At 39.9% G+C, this 14,641-nt stretch overlaps 1 protein-coding gene across 1 annotated transcript in view; it reads left to right on the forward strand.

Moving 5' to 3' along the window:
- Nucleotides 1-14,641, forward strand: part of EMC2 (ER membrane protein complex subunit 2) — a 53,366-nt gene that overhangs the window by 11,822 nt on the left and 26,903 nt on the right. The window contains exons 2-4 of the mRNA XM_019551892.1: nucleotides 3,022-3,135; nucleotides 6,257-6,321; nucleotides 12,847-12,932. Of these exons, the coding sequence (XP_019407437.1) occupies nucleotides 3,022-3,135; nucleotides 6,257-6,321; nucleotides 12,847-12,932 (265 nt within the window). The remainder of the gene's footprint in view (nucleotides 1-3,021; nucleotides 3,136-6,256; nucleotides 6,322-12,846; nucleotides 12,933-14,641) is intronic.

A 14,641-nucleotide genomic window follows, 5' to 3' on the forward strand; every position in this document is an offset into this window, starting at 1 on the left:
TTATATATATATATATATATATATAAAAATAGTACATATAGTATATAGTACATATATACATATAAAATAGTACATATATATATGTACTTACACAGGACACTTAAAGTATAACTGACTTTCACATCTGATGCATTTTAGTAAAAAAATTCAGTAACTTTGACCCCTCCCAACACACACAGCAAGAAAGAAAAACAGTAACCGTTTACATTGTTTTCTACGCTTTTATCATTTTCTTCAGTATTCTATTCAAATGCTGCACTTTTTTATCTAGCTAACCCGCCTCTCATTGGATTTGCATGACCTAGAATGGTGGTTTTCAACCTTTATTCATCCGCCGACCCCTACAAAAATGTTGAATGGAGGGGGCAGACCCCATTTGAATTGTAAGTGTGGGTATTCACATATGTCTGATTGATCATAGTCATCTTTTGTGGACACTTCAGACATAGTCTTTGGACCCCCAGGGGTCTGTAGACCACAGGTTGAAAACCAGTGGGCTAAAACATTTATTTTTACTTGCTTTCTCATTTTCAATGATCAAGTGATATAGCATACTCTTTTGCTGTTTTTTCCCTATCCTTGCAAATCCTACATTTGGGTGATGAATGGTGGGCACGAATACTGTTAATAAATCGTTTTAGATATTACATTTGAAAAGTATACTGGTGTGGAGATTTTAATGGTTGCCAAGTAAATGAATAGATGAAAATTGGATGACTTGTTTATTTTTTGTGTATTTAACCTGTCAGTTCATGTGAACATTTGTGTTCGTTCACATTCTTGCTGTCTAATTTTTAATTTCCAGGGGTCGTCATGTGTCAGGAATCATTTAACATTACTTGTGCACATGAAATGTAACCCTGTGGTGGTTTTGGTTGACTTTCAAAATACAAAATGTAACACAGTAACAGTTTTATGAGGGATCTGAGATCAGTTCTAGTAGATGGAAAAACGCCTATGTTTAATACTGAACTGTCAATTTTATTAACCTGTGTGTTTTGAAATGCTAGGAAAACTGTCAAAATTCAGCCTTGTCAGAGCATTTTTCCCCAAGTGATGTGCATTTAAATATAACACTGGCGCTAATTTTGCATGTTACATTTCCATAGTAAGAAGTAGAATATATAATGTGTTAAATAAACCCCAACTGTGGGACTGATAAATTATATTTTTTGTGTTATATGCTTTAGAAGGTAAAGAAAGACTAGGTTAGTAAAGTCTCTTCCAAGTTTCCTTTTTCAAGATTTGGTCCATAAAAAGTGCATTTTTTTGTTTAAAAAGAAAATAAGAGTGGTATCTGTTCTATTTTAGCTAGGTAGATGGTGGTTTATTTTTGGTAGTTTTCACTTCGGATTCTCTTTGTGCTCTAGAAAGTCCTCATTTTCTTGCTTGCTTTTCATGCTGCATTCTGTCAGAGAAGCAATAGGACACTCCTAGAAATGAATTTTACAGGACTTATTTTTTATTTTTAAATTACTTCTTGTACCTCACAGATGATTTTTTATATTTGTACTAATCTTCTCTTCCGAAGTCCTGTAGAGGAGGTATAAATACAAAACAATTTGGCATTGTTTTGCAAATGTGATAAGTAAATCTGTAAGAATTTTAATTTAAAAGCTCTCACCAAACCTGTTTTCCATAGCAGAGGGTAATGTCATGGTCCTGGGGTTAAATTATTTATTAGAATGCCCAGAAATTTTATCCTATAAAAAGTCTGTAAAAATATGTGCATGCATGCATACATGCTGTCATCTGCTGAATTTTAATAAAGCAGAATTACTTCATCCTTGCATTCAGTGCTTGAGTTTCTTTGCGAGAGCATTGTAAATAATAGTAGATATATTAACATATAAGGTCAGTCATTATTTATTACTATCAGATAGAAAAATAAGAGGAACTATAAACTATAAGAAAGTTTTATTCATGAGGGCATTGAAATATACTTTGAAAGTTTCCTGATAAAGAGACATCATAGTTATAAATTGGAATGATAAAAATACTTATTCTTTTTTTCTCGTGTTTATGATGCTTTTTTTTTCTTGGTAGATTTGAGTAATTCTCAGGGGAAGAAACTTGCTTTCTCTCCCATTGTTCTTTCCATGGTGTCACCTTCCCCCAGTATTGCAGGACAATACAATTCTATAGCAGTAGCTGCTATTCTGGAAGATCTAAGTACTTCACAAACTACAGTCACATAGCAGGCGTTGTCAACTGCGGGTACATGGAAAGGTGTTGGGGGTACATGCGGGTGGGCAGGCAGGGACGGAGTGCTGCCACCCACCATCCCACACTGCTGCCTCCGAGGAGCAGGGCTTGGGGCACAAGGACAGCGGCTCCCCTGTGCAGGCCACACTGGCACTGCCTGGCCGGCTGGACATTGGGGTGGGGGGCGCAGCTTGTATGCAGCCGTTGCCATCCACCATCCCACGCCGCTGAGTGCAAGCCCCCCCCCCCCCAACACCCCTTGCGTTTGGCTGCTACCACCACGGGGGGTACACTCCTTAAAAAGGTTGAAAACCCCTGTCATATAGCAACATTAAAATGCAAGCAACTTGTGATTGGAAAGTAATGATAAGCATCTGACCCTGGGAACACCAAAGGTAGTCCTCATGAAGATTTAATATAATTTTTAATATCTATATATAAAGGAAATAGCAGTTTTTAAGGGTTTCTGTGGACTCCCTATATGTTCTTGATACTATTGATCTACGCTGCATGGGAAAAAAAAGCTAGAATAACCTCTGTTGTTAGGTGAATTTCCTTTTCAGGGAGTCTGATTTTTGTACCCTTGATATTTATATTATTAGTTCAATATTTTCTTAACATAGAAATTCAGTAAATTCCTTACTGTTCCTTTGGACAGGATCCATAGAACTTTACAATACTATTTCAAAGTTTCAAGCACTTTTAGCATTAATTAAAATTAATTCGGAAGAACTTTTAGATACTTTCTCATTTGTCAGTGCAAATATGGGCTTTGCATTGCATTGCTCCCTAGCAGTCTTATGTTTTGTTTTCCAGAGATGCGTGATAAAATGAGGAAATGGAGGGAAGAAAACTATCGTAACAGTGAGCAGATAGTGGAAGTGGGAGAAGAGTTAATTAATGAATATGCATCCAAGCTCGGGGATGACAGTAAGTCAAAATTGTTTAAAAAACATTCACTGACTGTAGCTTTTTATTATATGCATCTGGTTTTGTTTATTATCCTGCTGTTCTCCTGTTACAGCCTCCATATTATTTTATTCTTGCATTACCTTTCTGTATGTGCTGTTGTCAGTTACATATATTATTTTCTCAGTGAAATAGTCTGCTAGAATTCCCAGCCCTTGGTTTGCTTCCCAAATATGGGGTGTGGAGGAAGTAGGTGGAAAAAATTATACCTAATTGAACACTTAGATTGGCACACAAGTCATAAGAATACTTTATGAGCATTTGGCAAAGGTTTTTTTATCTAGCTGTCACTCATTGGGTTGTCTGCTCTTCAGAGAGATGGCAAAGAATGCAAAAATATTTTTTATAAGGAGAGGAAAAGTTATTCATTAAGTCATAAGTGATACCATGTTGTAGAAATTAATAAAAAGGCTGTTTTTATTATAGAATTGCAGTTGTGATGCTATAGTTCAGGATGTGCCTGGGTTTCCGTTGTACATAAAATGACTTTTCAGGGGATTTTATCTAAATAATGCTAATTCTCACTGGACAGAAACTTGGCATGCAGTGTTTCAGACCAGAAGGGAATTATTTAGAAATATGTCACAATAATACAATATCACTTTTTTATATAAGCGCAATATAAAACATAAAGGAAGAGAGTTCTTCAGGTTTTCATATAAATCTCATGCAGGAAGTGATGCATGGATTTGTTTTTAATGTTCATTCCTCTTCTTGCATCTTTCCTTTTTATAATTTGGTTAGCTTAATAAATTTTCCTTTTGATTCTTTAATTATTGTCACCCATTCTTCTATGGCTGCTGCTGGCTGTTGCAAATATAGTGATGAAATATACAGTAAAAGTTCTGTTATCCGGTATCTTACGAGCTGGCATGCTCCACTAACCGGCATGCTGACTTGTAAGATAAAGTGCCCACTGTGGCTCAGGGCAAAGCAACCTGTGCTGCCGAGCCCCAATGGCCTGGGGGCATAACAGGCTGTGCAGGGTTATGCGGGACCTGCCTCCCTGCCCCGCGGGAAGGGGCAGTGATGCCGCGGGAGGGGTGGAGGGATGCCTCGGATGTGGCGTGAGAAGCAGCAGCCGGGACCACTCAATTAACCGTCGTATTTTGTTATTTGGCATCCCCCGTTCCCAGGGGATGCCGGATAACAGAGATTGTACTGTATTTCCTAGCTGAAGTCACAGGGATTCTCAACAAGTCCATCTCTGTTCACTTTTAAAAAGATAGACTTTTTCAAGCACCCAAAAACAAAAATCTGAAGAGAGACATTCCTAAAAAGGTCTTGCATTTGTTTTCTTACAGACCAGAAGTCTTTTAATGTGCCATGCTCCCAGAAACTATAGAGCTGTTTCCCTTACTATGGCATTCTCTCTAGTTTTATCTTGCAACTTTGCACCTGTAAGTTTTGTTTGACTTTCTTGCAGCGAGAGGGACTTCCAGTGCTCTCCGAAATAAATAGTATATCTCTTGGAGATTAGTCGCGTGGATAAGCTAAACAGCTTTGTATCTAAACCAGATCCTTGTGTAAAATGTAGCAGCCATGAGAGTAAAAGTGTAGGTATAAAAGCTATATATCTAAAGAAGAACCCTGTACAAATGGTATCCCTACTGTAGCTGTTTTAAATGTTCCCCTGTGGGCTAGATAGCGTGGCCCTGTACACTAAATCAGATTGACACACAGGATCAGGCTGCACAAGGTTGGGCTAGTGCATGGGAACATAAGAATATAAGAACTGCCATTTACTGGGTCAGACCATAGGTCCATCTTGCCCAGTATTCTGTGTCACGCAGTGGCAGAGCATGGATGCTGAAAGGGAGAGTGAGCAAGGGCATGGCTAGGGTGTTTTCCACTTCCTCTCCCACTTGCAGCCTCCAGGATTTAAAGGTCCCATGCCCCAAACCTGTGTGGGATCTAGCCTGCAGACTGACCTGGTACTGCTCTTCCAACCTGCAGGGCTGGAACATGAGTATCACTAGTCTAGATCTTTGTTGTATAGGAGTAAAAATGCAAAAAATAGAAGAAATCTAAATCTTTGGTTTTGAAGTCCTGGAAAGTCAGTAACAGAAATTAGGAAGAGATGTACCCTGATAAAAAAATTTAAAAAAATAACCACCTATACAAGGGTTCTTGTCATACACATCTAATACTAGCCACTGCCTGAAACAGAATACCAGGCTAAGTGGACCAGTGGGCTACGTCAGGTGACAATTCTTATGTTCCAAAATAATACTGTGTTCTTTTGGGTAACAGGGTTATTAAATGGAATATTTTGAGCATTATTTTGTCTTTATTCCCATGGCTGGGAAGCAGAAAATCTTTTCTCCTCCTAAGATTTGTTATTTTTATAATAATACTTCATACAAAAATAGTTAACTTTGCAGTATTGGGTTTTTTTTTACACTTTGTGGAAGGCCTTGGTTACTTGTCTTCCTTGTGTTGGAAGGATCCTGCAGCATGCTAAGGGTTCTTAACTCCCATTTTCTTAAATTGAAGGACACCTGATACCTCACAAGGTGCTCTCTGTTAATTTTATTCTTTTTTCCCCTTTTCAGTTAATGTACTGAGGTGTACAGTGCCGTGCACTTATAACTTAGACTTGTTATAAGTCACATGCTTGGCATTGCTTTAATGAAATTATGTATTTGTTTGTGATTTTTAAGTAATTCCTTTGCCTGATGGAAGATGGTGTTATTGATGGGGATTAAGGGCATTGAAACAGTTAAAGTTATTTTTCTTTTGAGTAAGAGTGGCTACTCTCCAGATCTGGACATAGTGCATTTCATAATGTGTTCTGTTTAGAAAACTCTAGATATAATGTTAGGAAAAGCAAAGAATTAGAGCTTTTCACCTTTTAAGATGTCAGGAGGTACTTTATATTACTGAAGGCAATAAAACTGCTTAAATGTACTTGTAATTAATTCCAGCAGTGTGTTTAAAATGTCCTCGTTTCAGTAATGACCTGCAGGAGTGGTAGGGAAAAATACACAGAGACAGAATTCATTAATCTTATTTACATTTTAGGTGTTTCCCATCATTCTGAAAACCAATTATCCACATTTAATGTCTCTTTTGTGTCTAGTTTGGATAATATATGAACAGGTGATGATTGCTGCCCTGGACTGCAGTCGGGATGACTTGGCATTGGTAAGTATTCAAGCTGAACTTTCAATCAAACCTTAGATTTTCTTTTTGGGGATCTGTTCCAGATAGCCCTTTAGACAGTTATAAGATGTTAGGAACTATGTAGCTTGGACTTAAAAAATCTCAAGAAATATGCTGGGAAGCAACTGCCTCTACCCACCGTACTGTGTAACTTTTGTTTAGACAAAGCATGTCTTTTTCAATAGCTAGGAAAATTATTTACAGCGACTCTAATGTGGGTTGAATGTCAGGAATAATATTATTGCTGCCATATTGTACAGAGAATACTTGTTTATTGAAAACCTTTCAAATTGTATCAGTTTTTAAAACACTTTGAGGTAATGTATCAGTGTCATGCATATGAATTTAGTTGCTTGATTGCTATTAACACTGACAGGAGCAATACAGCTAAAAATATGCACAATAAATTGAGAAGGCCAATTTGTGCGATTTAGGCTTTCAGTATTCTTAAAATTTAGTGGTAATGGAAAAAAAGTGGTTGTGTTCTATTTTGCTCTTTTATGATGTATGAAAATGGCATTATAAACCTAAACTTTTTTGTTCTTTGACTATACACCTTTGGTTTTTATTCTTTCATTACCTCTGCTGGTTTGTCCTAGAGAGGAAGAGCTGCCACTGCAGCTACAGTTGGAGTTGTAACCATCAGTGATCACCTCTTCCAAATCTTGCCATCTCTTTGTTTGGAGGGAAAAAGTATTTTGCTGTAAAGAATTTATGGGTTTTCAGTTATCTGATTTTTATTTGGATATATACAAATCATAATGTAAAGAAGAAAGGATTAGGTAGGATTCTAATCACCATTGCTATTGATTCAAAATGTAAATGTTAGTATAAAGAAAACACTCAGCATCTAGGGAGGGGGGAAAAAACTTAAACTATCTCTGCATGCTAATTTTGCTTCCAATGCAAACTCTTCCAGAAAAGCCTGGGAATCTTCTTCTTACTTCTTCAGCAGTCCCTTGCAGTTGAGGATGATTGACTTACCTGTGTCCAAAGATGGCTGATGATGAGGCTTATTCAGGATCACCAGACTCCACTTCATCTGGGACATTTTTCCATGTGGAGTGGATGGCTTTTGATTCTTAATTTGGTATTTTTGACTGCAGTAAAGGTGATCCCAATGGACACTATTATCAAGTCAGGAAGAAATACAGACTACTGTATTAGACAAGCTGTGTTTAGAGCACCTTTTTCTATGGAGTGAGCACGGCTGAAGAGGGGTGCTCAGTCACAGTTACAGCTGCTGAATCACGCTCCTGTCTTGTCCAAGTGCTTGACCGTCTCGTAACTTCCGCCTTTGTGCCAGTTCATGACTAGGAGCTTCTAGACCTCACCATTTTGCTTTTGTCACCATTAGCTGATTGCCAAAGGGCTTGAGGAATGTGCTGGAAAAGCTCTTTTAATGGAAGATGTCTGTATATGACTTCTTTTATTGTGGAGAAGCTGCCGCACGTCGGCTTCCACACAGGTCTTGACAGAACGGGACTTTGACCCAATGACGAGAAGACTAAGATAACTGGGGATCTTATTCCACTGCTGCCTTCATCTGCCTTAACAGCCATTGAAATTCTAACATCATCTTCCACCTGCTTCTCCATTGAGGACCGGGAGCTGGGCAGGCTTTTCAGGAGGGCAACCATTGCCATCTGCTGTCTTTACCACATCCTGGTGGTGCTGCTGCTGCTTGGTCAGTGACTGCTTATTCATCAGTTACCCCTGCTTATTTCACAGTTAACATTTCCTAATGTTTCACTGTCCACCATCTGTGGACGCACTGGGTAGCAGTACAGCTCTGCCCCACAGAATCTGGAAATGGAACTAGTCTCTACAGTGTACCGCAAAGGCTTCAGCTACTTTAAACCAAGAAAGGAGACCATCCTATAGTTGCTGCACCTTCCAGCACCACCATCTCTCAAATTGCAGGGTGTCAGATGGCAGTTGGCCTTGGTGGAGTGTGTAAATGGATGAAACTCAACAACCTGTATAGAAGAGTTCAAACCAGATTATCTGGTGATCTCTTCTGGTCTTGCTTTCTTCATTTTTTTTTTTAAACTTGAGTTATTAATCATTCAACTTGTCATATTTAAAAGACTATCTAGTCCCCAAATATATAAACATAAAGACAGATATCTATCTTCCATCAACAGTCTTCCCTTAACCAAAGTCAGTGTACATAGAAGTCTTTGTTTTTTTCTTCACTTCTTTTCAGTCTCTGATCCTTTGTGTTTGGTCAAGGTTAAGCTTTCGTGTTTCTTCATCTCTAGTTCACCCTTCTTTTTCCTTAGAGCTCTGCTCACTATCTTTTAATTTACTCCAAATTTGTTCTTAACGGTTAACTAGAGTTTCACTATTTAAATATTTAAAGAAGTTTCTCAAACTTTCTGGTTTGGAAACAGGAGAAGATTCTTTTTAGAAAATTTCAAGAATTTCCACCAAATTTCTAAATAAGCATTTTTTTCTTTCTCCCCTGGATAAGACTGACTTTGTAGGACAAGTTTTCGATTATTAAAACTTTCAGAATTTATTTTAAACCAGTCACTGATTTTTAGGGTGTCATTTATTTTCTAACCTTTTGCCGTTGTAATTCTTGCAGCTACTTGAAAATAAGTGATGAATTTATTATGTTACAGAGTTTTCAGGAAGGTGCAGAAAGGGATTATCTGTTAGCCGGCATTCTGTTAATTCAGTCATCTTGTCTCCCACCTTTTTCCAGAATAGTTTGATTCCTCAGACATGTCTACCATATGTGGTAGAATCTCCTACCTGGCCACACTCCCTCCAACATTTGCCTGTTCCTGTACTATAAATGCATTTAATTTTAAGTGGGGTGAGATACCATCAATACAGGACTTTAAAATAAGTTTCTGTTATTGTTGTATATATGGATATTTGAGGACCATTGTCCAGACATTCTCCCATTCTTCAGTGCTAGTGTCAGTAACCCATTTTGTTATAAGCAATGCATTTTCTTCTGTATAGTTACTTAGAAATTGCTTTAGATACTGATTCCTATGAAATTATAAGAAATTGGACTAAGGTAGTCTTTTATATAAATAGGGATAGTTTAATAATCTTGAATTTCATACACATAGGGTAAACCTGAGTACATGTTATAATATTATATAACATATTGGACTTTTTGTGAGCTAAGTATACTCCTCGTTCTTGGATACCTCTCCTGTTCCATGAAATAAGTTATTGTCTTGTAATTAAATATGTTATTGTCCATGAAATAAGTTACGGTCATGAAAACAAGTCAATAAGCTGAGAGAGAAGCCTCTGATCTTTCTGGTGTATTTTGGTCTCGTGGGTTTTATAAGAACTTTTTGTGAAGTTTGTACATAGACCAACATGGATAAAAGATGCAAGTTACCACATACTAATAATCTGAGCAATGGTGTTGAATTGAATTTATGGCCTCTTACTTTGTGTTGTGTTTCTTATAAGATGTTAAATAAGTAGAATTGCTTAGTTGCTGTGCTGAGCTTAGTGCAAAACTTAAATGTGGTTTTGTTTGTAGTTATTTACTTTAACACCATTTAATTCAAACTAGTTAACATCACATGTGGGTTTTTTACTGTAGCTGCAGCTCTGAGTGTGTAAATACCTTTTGGAATCTCTTCTTTTTAGTACTGAACACTTGACAGCTGAGATGCATCTTTCTTAAGGAAAGGAGTTTTTTCAGCTCCAAATAGAGGAATCTGAGATGGTTTTCCACCTACCCATTCATCTCGCTTCATTGCTTTTTATCCTTTTTATTACTGTCATCTCTATTCCACTTGCACAAAATAGCCATGCCAATATTTCACTTAGCCAGCTCCATCTTTTTTACACACATTTGTACTGAGGTTACCTGCTGTTGGTAGACACTTACTATAACTATATCTAAGATGGTGGAGTCCATGTTTACCTTTTTTGCCTTTGTAGAATTAAATTACATCTATAAGAAAAGAAGAACTCCTCTGCTTATGCATTCTTTATTTCTTCACTGATTCTTTTTTATGATGGGTGTAAATGGAAGTCCAAAACTATAATATAAAGTGTTTGAGGAAACCTACTAACACAATTGGCACCAGACAGTATTTGTACAAATATGGTACACTATGTGAATATGCACTTTTAAAATTATATATCACTTAATAAAATATATCCTAGTGGACATTAGTGGCCAGATTTTGCAAAATATCCATGTAGAGGAGGGAGTGAAAGAATCTGGAGCAGTTAAAAATGTGGCTGGTTTAGTTTTTCTATCATTCCATCACTGCAGTTCTTTATTTGTAATACTTTAATTTTGATGTTGTCTTTATGGTTTGGATCCCTTATGACCAGCTGTCTCACAGTGTGCATGAGCACTTAATAATATCCAGTGACTTGACCTAATGGAGTCTGTCTTATTCTTGTAAATGCTGTACCCTTATGTCCTGATCCTGTAGTTTTATCTGCGTATGTGATTCCTGTGCCAGCGCAGTCTTATTGATTGCTTTCAGTCTCTTTTTTTGTGTCCCTTGTGGGTTTATGTGTAGTGTGGGTGCCCACCCACTTGGATCCGATTGCTGTTTAAAAATAGAGATTTTTCTTTTGATGATAGAAGTCAGTGCTTTTCCATAGTTTTTACATAAGATTACCCAGATTTTTAAAGATATTCATATGATGTATGCTTTGTATGCATGCTTAATGTGCTGTGATGTACAGGAAGCTTTGTATGACAAATTTTAGTTACGAGCAGAAAACACCCACTCTGAGTGCCACTAAGCCATTCTTTTATTAAGTCAGGAGTTATTCATTAGATGAATTACGTTCTTGCAGACTGGTCTCATTAGATACTTAACAGAATCTTGAAAACATTCTGTGATTATTGTGGCCCCCTGTGACTACATTCAGGGCTATCTCCTTTTGGCCTTTCCCAATTCTTTGTACTCCAAGCAGCTAGGGGGGGTGGGAATGTTTCTTCTTCCTCTTTTCTCTCACACTCAACTTTTCCTTTTGCATCCCACTCTGTCTAGAAAGATGAGGAGGAAAACTTGTGCTTTGAAGTTTGCAAATCAGTTCCATGTTTTGCTACTGAATTTTATATAGGACAAGGCAGAGTAATTGCTTATATTTAAAGAAGTCCACCAGAGCTCTGTGTTTTAAGGTGTTTAAGGATGAAGTAATTGTAAGTGGTATGAAAAGGAGTGTTCCAGTGGAAACCTTAGGATTTATTTGCTTCATTGTGCTTGGAGAGCTCAGGGTCTGGAATAGAAAGCCTGCCAGGAGCACAGGGACAAGCAGACTACAATTCCTTCGCTATCTAAAAAGTAGGTGGACTGTGCTAGGTATCTATTCTCTAGCGTAATCTGGGAGAGCTGCTGCCTTGCCATTTTCTTTTGATCCAAAAGTCACATTCCAGGCAGTTGCCTTAGTCAATCAAGGACTCAAGTTGGTTCCCCCCACCCCACCTTTGTTTCCTATAGTGATGATAAGCCAGTTTCTCTGTGAATATAGTTAAATAAATGGCTTACATTCTTATAAAAGTACACTACGCTTTTCGTCATATACAATTTGTACTTTTTTTGCAGATGGCTGAGTATTAGGCCGGTGTGAAGTGTAAAGTATTCACTTTGGTTTCGGATTTGGTGATTCAGAGGGACAGTGATTCGATTTGGTGATTCAGATCGCTGTCCTGATTCGATTTGGCCGAATCTGAAGATATGCAGTGCCAAATCTTATTCGGCCATAAACTATACAGGCAGGCAGTGCCAGCGGGAGCAACCGGGGGAGCATCCGGATGAGCTCTGGAAGAAGCTGTGGCTCATCTGGCTGCTCCCCCGACCTGGGGCAAGGCAGGCATTGCTTGCAGCCCCAAGAGAAGCCATTGGAGCTGGGGAGAATGATTGGGAGCTGGGGGGGAGTCCTTGTTCATTCTCCCAGCCCCTGTGGCTTCTCCAGGGGTTGCCAGCACTGCTCACCTCACCCTGGTGGCGGGGGGGGGCAAGAAGCCTGAGGGGCAGCTGGATGAGCCTTGGCTTTTGCTGGGGCTGCTGGCTCAAACTGGGGCTTGTCCGGGTGCTCCCCCAGCTGCTCCCACCAGCACTGCCTATTGCCTGTCTGTACTCCCACCAGCACTGCCTATTGCCTGTCTATGGCTAAATCTCTGAATCTCTCTGAATTGTTTTGGAGGTTTCCAATTCAATTCAGAGAGATTAATGGGTCTCCCAATTGGATTTGGCACTTCAGCCGCCAAATTGGGCCCAATCTCCTCTGAAGCGAATTGGCTACCGAAGCTTTGCACTGCCCTATTGAGTGTTGGACTTTAGGGCCTGTGTCCAGAACTCATTGTTTTTTATGATGTGATTAGTTTGGAAATAGTAGGCTGTACATATAGCAGGTATTGATATGCATTAATCTCCAGTTGTGACAGGACGTATTAGTGACAAAAGAGACTTATAATATTGTTTTTTCTTTTTTCATCATTTTGTCACTCAGAATTGCATTACAGATTGGAAGAATCTTTCTCTTTTTTTGTAGTTCTGCCTTCAAGAGCTAAGACGGCAGTTCCCTGGGAGCCATAGAGTTAAACGACTAACTGGCATGAGATTTGAAGCCATGGAAAGGTAATGACTGAATTTAAAACCATTTTTTTCCTGGAAAAGGTACTAAGTATCTCTAGGGTGAAAACAGATGTTGCCTTTGTGTTGCCATAAGAATTTTTATGGTGGCACAGAGGCCAAACAAAATGACATCCATGCCCATTACTAGGGGTGCACTGATAAAGATTTTTTTAGGCCAATACTGATCGCCAAGTATTAATGAGCCATATTGACTGATACTGGTCTGATTGGTAATATGCAGCCCACCATCTGGATGGTAAGTCTTGGTGGGAGGTGGGAGGAGGCAGATCGAGGCCCCCATGGTGAGGGAGGGAGTGGGGCAGAGCTGGATCAGGTACTGCCCAGCTGCGGCATGGTGCAGGATGGAGCCGTAAGTGGCTTGTATGTGGAGGGCGGGGGGCTGTGCACACCCCAGAGGGAGGCACGGGGGGGGTGTGCCCCCAGTTCTGTATGTGGGGTGAGGGCAGATTGCCGCTACAGGCTGGGGCTGGGGACAGCGCCTGGCTCTTCCAGGTGAGGTTTGGGCTGGGGCTGCACTCGGGGCAGGTAGCAGCAGCGCTGGAACAGGGGCTACGGAGAGGGTTACAGCCACCCCAGACTTTGTTGTAGCCCCTCTCCCAGAACTACCACCTGCCCTGAGTGCAACCTCGGCCCAGCCCACCTTCCCCCCCGCACACAGATCTGGGGAGCACATGCCTCCTGTGCCTCCCTCAGGGGTGCGTGCAATGGCAGGAGCTGCCCCTCTCCCCATCTACACCCTTCTGGACAAGGTGCAGCTCAGTCCTGTGCCCCATGCCTTGTCCTGCCTTGGCTGTGCAGCACCTGCACTAGCCCCCCCAACACCCGTTCCCTCTCTTCCACCCCTTCCCCACAACAGACTTACCAGTTGGACCTGCTGGGCTGGCAGCATACATGCCGCAGGTATGCACATGCATGCAGCATTTATTGGTAACATTATTGGCAACATTAGCCAAAAAAAGCTGATTGCCGATAACATCAATTTTCCTTTATTGATACTGATACGATATGGACTGATGTATCAGTGCACCTCTACCCCTTATCATGCCGCAGTTGTGTAAAATTGATGGCCGCCACTTAGGTGGTAACAATTTCTGCTGCTATTCAGCAGCAGACGTCTGTGTTTTTAAGGCATGAGAGCATGGACATCCTCGAGCTGCCTAATTCTGTGCTCCCTAAGAATTCCTATGCAGGATTAGGCCCCTCAAGCCTTGGGAGTACTTGCCTGGCTTTCTCCACTTGAAAGAAGTCATCCGGGGGAAATCTTCTGTAGCATATGAGTAGGGTCTATGGGCAACATCTGTTTCACCCAGTGAAGTGGATCAACTGTACTGGGACAGCTGATCTACGTAGTTTGGTGAGGTCTATTTCTAGCCTCAGAAAGAAGTTTTACTACACCAAAATGAACACAGGGCATGTCTACACGAGTTGTTTACTGCAATGTTGCCTAATTAGCTCTGCAGTAAATGCCTCAGTGTCTACACATGATCCCGCTAGGTCCCCTGCCAGCTGGAGCTGCTCCAACCCAGCTCAATGTGCTGAGATCCCAGGCGCATGTCTAAACATGGTGCCCAGGAGCAATAAAATCTGGTGCGATATGCAGTTTTTCACTTAGACTTTATAGAACCATTACTCACCACCATAGGCCAATAGGCCTGTAAAATATTAAGTATTTTTTGGTTTTTATATATGTA

This window comes from Crocodylus porosus, unplaced genomic scaffold, assembly GCF_001723895.1.
Source record: "Crocodylus porosus isolate Cpor-Errol unplaced genomic scaffold, CroPor_comp1, whole genome shotgun sequence".
NCBI classification, from domain to species: domain Eukaryota; kingdom Metazoa; phylum Chordata; order Crocodylia; family Crocodylidae; genus Crocodylus; species Crocodylus porosus.